This window comes from Sinocyclocheilus anshuiensis, unplaced genomic scaffold, assembly GCF_001515605.1.
Source record: "Sinocyclocheilus anshuiensis isolate Anshui unplaced genomic scaffold, SAMN03320099.WGS_v1.1 scaffold987, whole genome shotgun sequence".
NCBI classification, from domain to species: Eukaryota; Metazoa; Chordata; class Actinopteri; order Cypriniformes; family Cyprinidae; genus Sinocyclocheilus; species Sinocyclocheilus anshuiensis.
This window is the reverse complement of record NW_015542416.1, coordinates 137,063-148,310: the sequence shown is the minus strand read 5'-3', so window position 1 is coordinate 148,310 and position 11,248 is coordinate 137,063. Positions and strand designations below refer to the sequence as shown.

General features: G+C 38.4%; 1 protein-coding gene across 1 annotated transcript in view; it reads right to left on the bottom strand.

Moving 5' to 3' along the window:
- The window catches only part of tmx3b (thioredoxin related transmembrane protein 3b), a 17,530-nt gene that overhangs the window by 2,319 nt on the left and 3,963 nt on the right, over positions 1-11,248 (bottom strand). Inside the window, exons 6-15 of the mRNA XM_016492870.1 lie at positions 10,065-10,145; positions 9,189-9,288; positions 5,196-5,273; positions 5,023-5,089; positions 4,813-4,911; positions 2,316-2,373; positions 2,182-2,235; positions 1,422-1,478; positions 657-786; positions 354-422 (exon numbers count right to left, since the gene is read on the bottom strand). Coding sequence (XP_016348356.1) covers positions 354-422; positions 657-786; positions 1,422-1,478; positions 2,182-2,235; positions 2,316-2,373; positions 4,813-4,911; positions 5,023-5,089; positions 5,196-5,273; positions 9,189-9,288; positions 10,065-10,145 — 793 coding nt within the window. The remainder of the gene's footprint in view (positions 1-353; positions 423-656; positions 787-1,421; positions 1,479-2,181; positions 2,236-2,315; positions 2,374-4,812; positions 4,912-5,022; positions 5,090-5,195; positions 5,274-9,188; positions 9,289-10,064; positions 10,146-11,248) is intronic.

Sequence of the window (11,248 nt, the reverse complement as noted above, 5' to 3'; positions counted from 1 at the left end):
TAACTACATAAACACTTAAACTAGTCTAACATACTACATAAACACTTAAACTGGTCTGACACTCACAGACACACACATACACACAGACACACACACACACACACTCACTCACACAGACACAGACATAGACACAGACACACACATAGACACAGACACACACACAAGTAAATAAACTCAGACTCAAGTCAGCATTAGTCTGAACTTTGGTTTTTGTCGTAGCAGAAATGTAAACAACAACAAAGGTTTAATTAAAGGGAGGAACATGATTTCAGTCAGTACATGAAGATCTGTTTACAAAACATTACATGTTCAATAATGATTGATTTAGGTTTGTTTTTCTGAACTCGGCTCACCATTATGGTGGATCTGGCATCGTACGCCACGCGCTTGATCCTCTGGAAGATCCCGTCTCCTCCGAACGCCTGTCGGGAATCACAGGGACAGAGCCGGATCAAGAGAGAGTCCAGAGAGTGAATCTGCTGTCGCTGAAGCGGCTCTAAAACCATTAAAGCTCATGTGTGTGGCACTTACCGTCCAAACAGACACATTTACAGAAAGTGCTTCATCTCATACAGCTGTGCAAACCAGATCATGTGTGTACTTCGTGTCTAAAGAGACGTGATCCGTCAGTGTTTCAGTGTGAGTGCTTGACGTACCGGAGCGCTGCCGTCCAGAACGCTGCTGAAGAAGCGCAGCAGCTGCTCCAGATCTTCCACAGGCTCCGCCGGCACGAAGTACTGCTCGTTTGAGGTGTTGAGGATGATGATGCTGGGCACAGACACCTCGCTGCGGAGGAAGAGCACTCAACGATCATTCACAGCGCAGGACTTTCAGCAGCTATAAACGGTTATCTTTTGCTGTAGTTTGTCAGCAGGAAATATCAGTTTACATTCCAAACATCCATTTTTCCATTAATTGTAATAATGCAGTGAGATATATGTTAGTGCTGCACACAGAGATCTGATCTGATCATCATCAGTCTGCTGGAGTCACATGAAGAAACAGAACAAACTGAGACAGACTCAATCCAGAAGAACTGATGCTTCTAGAAACCTCCTGCGAAGCTCATGAGAAACACTGATCAAATGCACCGAGGGCAAAAGCTGCTTTAAACACAAAGATGCTCACACCAAATGTTGATTTCATTTAGTTAATAGAAGTTAATTGATAAAGAAAATATATTTATGACACTATTGTTGACAGCATCCTCATTTCACAGCATTTTTACACAAGTGCCTCAAACATTTAACAGCACCGTAGCTTTGCTGGAGGTTTCTCGAAGCATCAGTTCTTCTGGATTGAGTCTGTCTCAGTTTGTTCTGTTTCTTCATGTGACTCCAGCAGACTGATGATGATCAGATCAGAGCTCTGTGTGCAGCACCGGCTGCTGTCAGAACATCTGCGGATCCAGACACACTCACCCCATTATCAGGCTGTTGATATAGTCGTTCCCCTCCATGTGGCCAAACTGGAAATCCCTGCAGGACAGCATGAGAGAGCTCTTCTGATCATTACAGAAACACTGAGTACAGACAGAAAGAGCGGCTGATGTTGTTCATCTGTGACTGTGTTCATCTCTCAGCTCTAATCTCTACTCTATGCTATTCTAGAAATAAAAGCAAAAACAGAGCAGCTTACAGACTGTTAACTAGCGATTGTCTAGTTGGACCAGGACAAACATGACAAGCTTCTAGATATTTGTCCGTCCAGACTGAAAAAACCAAACAAGAACACAATATATCCGAGGAGTCGAGCGCTAATGACTCGTGCGGACAATTACGTGACACACAACTGAAATATATCCTGGCTAATATAAAGTGCTTTTTACTGCAAACAAACTCCATCTTGAAACTGAAAGAGAAGTCAAAAACCCTGTTTACTGCCATAACACGTGTGATAATATGATGCGGTGTACATATAAAGGAAGTCTGTATGATTACATATACACTTACAGTTCATATTACAATGCAAGTGTGTACAGTATCTGTAATGCGTTGCAGCATGTAGTAATATGATCATGTGATCACACAAAGGGCAATTCATGTGGTTTTTAATTTCCTTGGGTAAAAACAATAACACGTAATCTCAGGAAACTGTAACCTGTTTGTTCACAGAAGAAGCTGCTGAAGAACAGCAGATATCCCTGATCTACAGTAGAGCGCAGCAGCTGATGACTCTCACCTGTTGAACTGATCTCTGTGTTCAGTAGCAACTCTCTGGATCAGACCTTTCAACCTGAACGAACACGAGGTGGTTAAGCACAGAAGAAAACACTGACAGCACAGCGTCACACGACACAGAAACCCTCTCTGTACCTGCTGCTGCGCTCTGTCGGATCTCTCTCATCAGTAACAGCGATCGCCACCAGTTTACCTGAGACACAAAGAAAGAACAGTTCCTGATCAAGACAGACGCCTTTTGAAGAGACAGAGAAAAAAGGCTAACAGTAATTCACACTCACATCAGAAATCCAGTCTAAGCTGCGAGTTTGTGTGTTTCATTATATGATCATAAGTCAGTGTATGATTATTTCATATGGAAAGCTCAGAAATCTGTGTAAAGCTGGGGACACACTACACGACTAGCGGAAACATCCTAAGACTGAACACACTTAAAGACTGTTTCCATCGACCGCAGCAGATTCTGGTCTCTGACAGTCAGAGAGGAGCTCGAACCTAATGACTGAGTCAGTGCACGACACACTTAACCCCTGCGGGTCACGACCGGACAAGTTCTGCAGAACCAAACACACAAAACACTCACAAGAACCGCAGCATCTACCCGCGCTACTCTGCGGACAGCACCGGTGCTTTACCTTAGTTTGTGCTTAAAATAACAGAAAACATTCGGTTTTTTTTGGTTACACTTTATTTTGATAGTCCACTTCAGACATTCTACTAACTAGAAGTAACTTTGCAACTACATGTCAACTAATTCTCATTAATTCACAACTACATGCCTACTAACTCTCAGAGTGGACTGTTAGGTTAGGTTAGGGTTAGTATAATAAGTTGACATATACTTGCAGTTTCTCATAGTCAGTGTGTTGTATGTTGTGGACCCATCAAGTGTTAAAAGATATTAAGCAGACCGTCTTCTAATACTCCAGTGACTGCTAGTTGACATGTAGATTATATATATATATATATAATAATTTTATTCCGTCATATTCGTGATTTTTTAATTTTTTTATGAAGAAAATTCATTAGCCTAGCCTATTTGTTAAGTTTATTTAAAAATCTTCATAACAAATTGAAGTTAAAATGTAAGAAAAATGGAATTAGCCTGTAGACTACAGATAGGCCTATAGACTAATTCTATTTTTCTTAACTTTTATTAGACTGTAGATTGATATAAAATAATTCTTGATAATCGTTAAAATGGGAGAAATCACTGACAAAAGTTAGGCTATACTTTCGACTGCAGAAAAAAACCCGAAACCATTTAATTTGCAGTGTTCACTTATGAATTAAAAGACAGACAAGAAATAAATCACGACAAGAACAATCGAGATTTTTCTTGAAATCAAGAAAACAATATTACAAAATTACAAAAAGAAAGCTGAATGATGTTTGACAGTGAACGTATCTCCACTGCCCAGCCGCATACTGGAGTCAGTCGCAAACATTAAACATGTTTAAATAATCTTTCTAAGATTATAATCTTTAGACACCACACACTATGTGACTTTTTCTGCCGACTGCAAACAGCGACTGAGCCCTGTGTTCTCGGCTTAACAGAAACCAACACATAATGGAAAAATAACAATCATTTCTAAAGTATGTTCACAAACGCGTTTGCTCCAGGGTTGAGCTTTCCTTCCAGCACATGCTGCTGAGTATTTAACTGAACATGGCAGAGCTGTATTACCGGTCTCTCCCAGCTCATAGAGCGTGAATCCATCGATCGGCAGGTAGCTCTGGAATCGCTCTCGGTTCACCCAGGACGACAAGCTGCCGTCTTCATACTCTGAAACACAACGAACATCTCACTAGAGACAGAGAGCAAGCCACATACATCTGTGACCAATGCACTGCACACACACTCATTAGATGCTGATTCACAGTTGTCTTCACGTACCATCGTGCAAAGTTACTTACTGTTAGTAGAATGTCTAAAGTGGACTATCGACATAAAGTGTTACCGTTTTTTCTGCTATGTTGGTGTTGTTTCTAATAAACGTCACAGCAATGTGTCTTGAATATGTTTTGCATTAATTTCAATGCTTCTCTTTCTTTTTGGAATTAATGCTTGCGTAGACACATTTCATTACGTAGGCCTGTGTCCATTCAGTTCTCTTAATTATAACATTCCTAGCGCTATTATTAAATGTTTAGTCAACAATATATTAATTATCTCATGTATGTCTAAAATCAGGTATTAAAAATGAATTGTTACATTTCCCGAGGTTAGAGCGAAATAAAACATTGCTTAATAAATGCAAAGTAATGTAATTTCCTCTTCCATTTGACACAAAACTATTATAAAATTACAAAAAGAAAGCTGAATGATGTTTGACAGTGAACGTATCTCCACTGCCCAGCCGCATACTGGAGTCAGTCGCAAACATTAAACATGTTTAAATAATCTTTCTAAGATTATAATCTTTAGACACCACACACTATGTGACTTTTTCTGCCGACTGCAAACAGCGACTGAGCCCTGTGTTCTCGGCTTAACAGAAACCAACACATAATGGAAAAATAACAATCATTTCTAAAGTATGTTCACAAACGCGTTTGCTCCAGGGTTGAGCTTTCCTTCCAGCACATGCTGCTGAGTATTTAACTGAACATGGCAGAGCTGTATTACCGGTCTCTCCCAGCTCATAGAGCGTGAATCCATCGATCGGCAGGTAGCTCTGGAATCGCTCTCGGTTCACCCAGGACGACAAGCTGCCGTCTTCATACTCTGAAACACAACGAACATCTCACTAGAGACAGAGAGCAAGCCACATACATCTGTGACCAATGCACTGCACACACACTCATTAGATGCTGATTCACAGTTGTCTTCACGTACCATCGTATGTGAAATAGGTTCCATCTTTGAAGACGACCACTGAAGGCAATTCATGCAAAGTCACAGACTGCAGCAGAACAACACAGTTTAGTGAGATTTCATGCGATTGTTTAAAACAGCAGACTGGATAAATCAAACCGCAAGCAGCAGAATCTGAAGATGATTGACCTCACCTCTGGTAAGACGTCTTCAGACGCAGAGAAGAAATACGTGTACACAATGAGCTCAGACGCCACCTCTGTGTACTTCTCCTGAAATCACACAACAGCGAAATGGACTCAAAGCGTAAAGATAAGAGTGATAGCAGATTCTCTCCCCGTCAGCAGATCTGACTGCTCTGTAATAAACAGCATTGAGCTGCACGTGTGCTGTTTAGAGGGCCGTGTTTCCATTCATGAGGAACTGCAGGGTTTGTGAGTTGATGGAAGGCTAATAATGAAACTGTGATATGGGTTGGTGTGATTGTCAGGAGTCTGATGAGCTGCGTGTTTGAGAGTGAAGTGTCACGGTGTTCATTTACATGCTTCTCCACTTCAACATCACACCGAGTCCCAATACTGAGTGTACTTGTGTTAATAAATCACATCTGCTTTGCCATTATGAGGTAAAAAATAAATAAAATTAGCATGAGGCGGCAAGATAAAATGTGAGATAAATGAAAGACACTGAATTAACTGTATAATGGTTGTCAATGAAAGAATACATTTTCTTAAAAAAAACACTAATACTAGATATTTTTCTGATATTAACCACTTTTCTTAATCAAATATGTTTTTTGTAATATCCGACACACTGATAAATGGCGCCATCTGCTGGGTGTGTAACTGCAGCGCTTGCTTGTTCAGTTACAGGACAAGAAAACAAAAAACTGATTATTGATTAGAGATGCACCGATCGACCGGACACACCGGTGACAGGCCGGTAGACTTGTGCCGGTATTCGGTAATGCGATATATCACGGTAATGAATACGCACGATATTGTTATCGTGGGCACTTCTAAATACCGTGAATAATTATATATTACAAATTATTCAGAATTTTGAATGCATTTTAAGAATACTTTTCCCATCAACTGGTCAAAATGCACAACACCGCTGTATGCTGCGTGAAAGAGGCGTGCGCACTCTGATGTAAACAAGCGCGGACGAGAAGCACATGGCGGAACATGTGAGAGACGCTCTGGATGAAAGCGCACTTTCACTCTCTGACAGCAGATGGCGCTAAACTGCAGAAATAATAATAATAATAATGATAATAATTCATTTAAATGCAGCCGTTACCCCGGAAACCCTGTAAACAAAGCAGCTGCTCTACTTTCTGTTTCTGAATCGTGTTTAAATGATCTAAACAGCCATTCAGATTTGCTATGATGTTCATCACAGCGCCAAATACTTAAATATTTAGACTTAATAGGCTATTTATTTTCAAACTTTTTTTACATTTTAATCTGGACTATAACATGCCCTAGATATTGTTTTGATTCTTTATTGTTCGGTCACACTTTACGTTAGGGCTTCATTAGTTAACATTAGTTCATTCATTAGTTAACATAAACTGCCAATGAAAAATTCTTCTGAACATTCATTAATCTTAGGTATTCCAATATTTAATAACAGGTTGTTAAAATCAAAAGTTGCAACTGTGTTATTTAATGAGCTAACATGAACTAAGACTTGTATTTTTTAAACAAAGATTAATAACTTCTGTAGCAAATGTAGCTATTGCTCATTGTGAATGTTAATGCATTAACTAAGGTTAACTAATGAGGTTTTATTGTAAAATGATACCTATTGGTCTTTATAGTTCTTTTGCACTTTAATCTGTGTAAAACTTTTAACTTTATACATTTTTCTGTATTGCTTTATTGCATTTAAATGTTCAGTTATTTTTGTTATAAGAAAAAAGTTATTAAACCTGTTATACTGTATTATGACAGCACTCTTTTTAAAACTAAATGTCAATATCGTGATAATACCGCATACCGTGATAAAAGCATTAGCAATGAATCGCAACATGAAAATTTGATACCGGCATATCCCTACAGGACGGTCAGTCATAATATATGATAGAGGTAAGCAACATAACAGACGTTTTCCCGAATATCAGCACGATTGCAATGTGACACTGATTTTATACAACAGTAGTTCAGTAAACAAGTTAAAATTAAGTGACTTACATTTTAGACACAATATTAACTGTTTCTGCTCAATTTTGCAAACGAATCCAATCAAAGCCACAGCAGAACTGTGTTGCGTCTCTGATCAACACACAGCGGTGATTCATTACTGAATGAATCCACATGTTTGAACGGATCGAGTGAGTCAGTGATTCTGTAACCCATTCATAAACACAGTCACTTGCCTCGTTTCTGAATGAATCAGCCGTTTAAATGAATCGGTTGAATGAATGACTCACTGGTGTCTAGACACACAAACTGCTGGTTTGTTTTATATATAAAAGCATCATTGCATTTTTCCAAACATTTCTTAATTGTATGTTAAAAATAATTTTTTAAAACATCAATCTTATGTTTTTTTATGACATTCTGCAGTGTAAATGCATTTATGGCAGCTCAGCTTCATCACACAGTCTGTGTAAATACATCTAATAGCACTTCAGATGCAGCTTCTGTGTTTGCTGCAGTGCAAAGATGGAGTTTGATACTGATTTCATTTGAATGGTAATAGCTCTTCTTATTATCCTAACTGAATTAATTGATACAATCAGGGTTTGAAATTAACACCCGCCAACCCGCCAAATGCGGGTAAAAATCAGCTGTGGCAGGTAACGCTGTCAAATCACTAGCCAATTTGGCGGGTTACTTTTCGTAAGTTATGTTCACTCATTAATTTCTTTGGGAAGTTCATGCAAGCCAAATCTGCGCAGGTTTAGCGCAAATACTGAACTCGTGAGACATCATGACATTATCGAGTATATTGCAAAAAAACAAACAAAACACACCTACAGAGGCACGCATACGCGACGTGATGAAGTCTGGTAGTTAGACCAAGACTGGCTTTAGTGCGCGTGCGCATTTAGAGTGCGTTCTTTCACTGCATGATTTAGTCTATTAATATGCATTAAGAATGATCACATAATTCAAGATAAGGGGGCAGAATATGAATATATTTATATAGTTAATCAATATCACACGAAGAGTGACGTTTTTTCTTTAAAAAATCATCATGGTTACAAATGTGATATTGATTTTATACAACAGTTCAATAAACAATAAGTTAATATCAAGAGACTTACGTTTTAGACCATATTGGCTGTTTTTACGCTATTTCGCCAACAAAAAACATTGCAAACAGCCACAGTACTGTTTTTGCGTCTCTGAGCAACATGACGTTGTTTTGAAATATCAGTATTCAACATTTCATGTTTAAAATATCAAAACATTACTTATGCATTTGTAACTGCAAGCTAAAGCATTCCATGTCCCTCTAAGCTCCATTAACATGTGTAAATACATCTAAATGCCACTTTATATGCAACTTCTGCAAAGATTAATTTTATTGATACTGATTTCATTTGTTTAGTAACAGCCTAAATGTCTTATTATTATAATTGACCGATTAAATGTAAGAATTTTACTTAAAATATGATGCACACTTTTAGAAAAAAATTGCTTTATAAAGGTAAAAATGTCCATAAAAGGTAAAAATCTATTTAAACTTATTGGAAAAGCTTAATTTCTATCACTGCTGTGAACTGACCACACAGAATATGAAATATATCAAAAACTTTAGGAGTCAGCTGTCCACGGTATCCTTAAGATATCAGCACAATAACACACACAGCAAAATATCATCTAATTATCTTTATCGATAAAATCCCAGACAATATTGAGATATTATTTTTTGTCAATATCGCACAACCCTAATACTGACACAAAATGATTGCTAGTAGAAGTTCTGAATGGCCGGTAACTTCAAAATGTAGTAGCCAAATTGGCTGGTGAGTGAAAAAGTTAATTTCAATCCCTGGATACAATGTATGAACTTGATGTGAAAGACGACATTTAATAAAGTTAGGAAAAAAATGCTTATTTATAAACAGTGGGAAATTAAGTCTGTTTGTTTGAAGACTCGGTCTCAGCCCACACACATTCACATGTTAACTTTAGTTAAGTGTAGATATGAAGACGGACTGAGCAGCTCACTTTCAGAGGAGACTCGCCTCCCACATACAGAAACAACACACTGTGCCTCTTCAAGACGTGCTCGAACATCTGTCTGCTGGGCAGCGACCGCACGGCTGGCCTGAAACACACAAACACACACACACACTCGCACACGCGCACACAGAGACACACACACACACACACACACACAAACACGCACGCACACACACACACAATCATCAGAATATGACTTTCCTAACCTGAGCCAGTGGAGTGCAGCTTTAACTTGCCCCAACACACTCTCTGCGTCCCAATTCAGCTCCATACACTACTAGAGCATACACTGTTCTTGCAGATAAAGCATGTGGAGGTTTTGGAGCAAACGGTCACATCATAAGCGTGCTGTGAAACGCTGCGAGAATCTGTGGGTTAGTCATCTCAACACACTCCTTCCTCTCTCAGACACTAGTTAGGGTGGAGAGCATGTGAATTGGGACACAGGGACTTTTCTAGTAATCCTGATGCTCTTGATCAGCGGTTTATTATTACAATATACTGAGAAAACTGATATATATGTAGTGTTTACTGCACTGACAATCAATACTACTCTCTACACACTTTCACTTTACTAAGGTGATATTCACAAGAGTTTTACATAATAAAATGTTAACTTTAAAAAGGTAGAAGTATTTAATACAATTATTTTGTTTAATGTGAGCTCAAGACCAGTTATAGAGGTGAGACTCTGCTGCAAAAACATGTCGTAGGAAACAATGCACAGGTGGTTTTTAACCATAGATAAAACTACATCCAATAGCTTTTAAAGCCTTAACAAGGTTTGGAGAAAAAAACCTTTAAGGTTTAAAATTCAGAAATATAGCCATATTTTCGACAGTATCTGAATTAAATTCTCACCCAGCCACTCTGTTGGCAAACTCAATAATGTCATCTTTGGTTCTTGGTCCCTTGTAATTATACGCCAGCTCCCCCTTCAGCCTGAGAGAGAGAAACACACTTTTATTTAATCAACGACATAAATACAGAACAATTCCACTGAATCTCTGACTCATCATACACCATATGAACACGTGATGCCACGACATGCATCTAAAACACGTCGTTCACACCTACAGTGGGTATAGTCTATAAACCGCTGTTAAAACTGCAGCTTTTCAGACGCAAAACTGAAAGCAAAGTCATGTCAGATGCTTTTACACCTGTAACGTAATACTGAAACCAAGAAAACAAACAAACAGAAACACCGAACCCTAATCACATTCAAACTCTTACCGGTCATCATTTAACTATTTTTTATTTTATTATTATTATTATTATTATTGTTATTATTATTATTTATTTATATTAATCAGTGATTCAGTTTAATAATCGGCAGATGTTTTGATAGACAAACTCCAACTGAGTCTATTCAAAAGTAGTGAAAGTGCATTTGCATACACGTTTTATTTATGTAATTTGCTATATTATTGCATTAAATGGCACGCTGGGGTTGACTGATATCTGTCAGCTAAATGTTAGATGCTGTACTGAGAGGCAAGCGGTTGTAAAACTCCTTAATAAAGAAATATTGTCTGTTTACTGTGTGTTCACATTATTTTAACAGTATATGTAAATGTATAATTTATAAATACTATAGATGATTAACCCTCTATTGTGTTGTAAATGATGCAATAAGTTATCTCCCAGTAACTGGTGCGGTGCAACAGCCAAACAGGAGCATTTACTACAGTAACAGAAGTACACAAGACTATCCCAGTGTCCTCCAGAGAGCGAGGAGTCAAGCACTGATCCAGCAACACATGCACAGATCTGAGCTCTGGACGAGGTTATTACTGACAGATATCAACCCCAGCAAAGCAGTCATATAGCTAATCAAATAAATATATACAATTATATAAATGCACTTTTCACATTTGCTTGTGAGAGGGACTCTGTCCTTCATTAGGAGAATTGTTAGCCTCGTGAGGAATTTCATCAACACCTCGGTCCCCAGACTCCATGCCTGCGTCTGACGGGATTCACAGAGACACACACACTCACGCACTCGCATTCGCGCACACACACACACACACACACACACT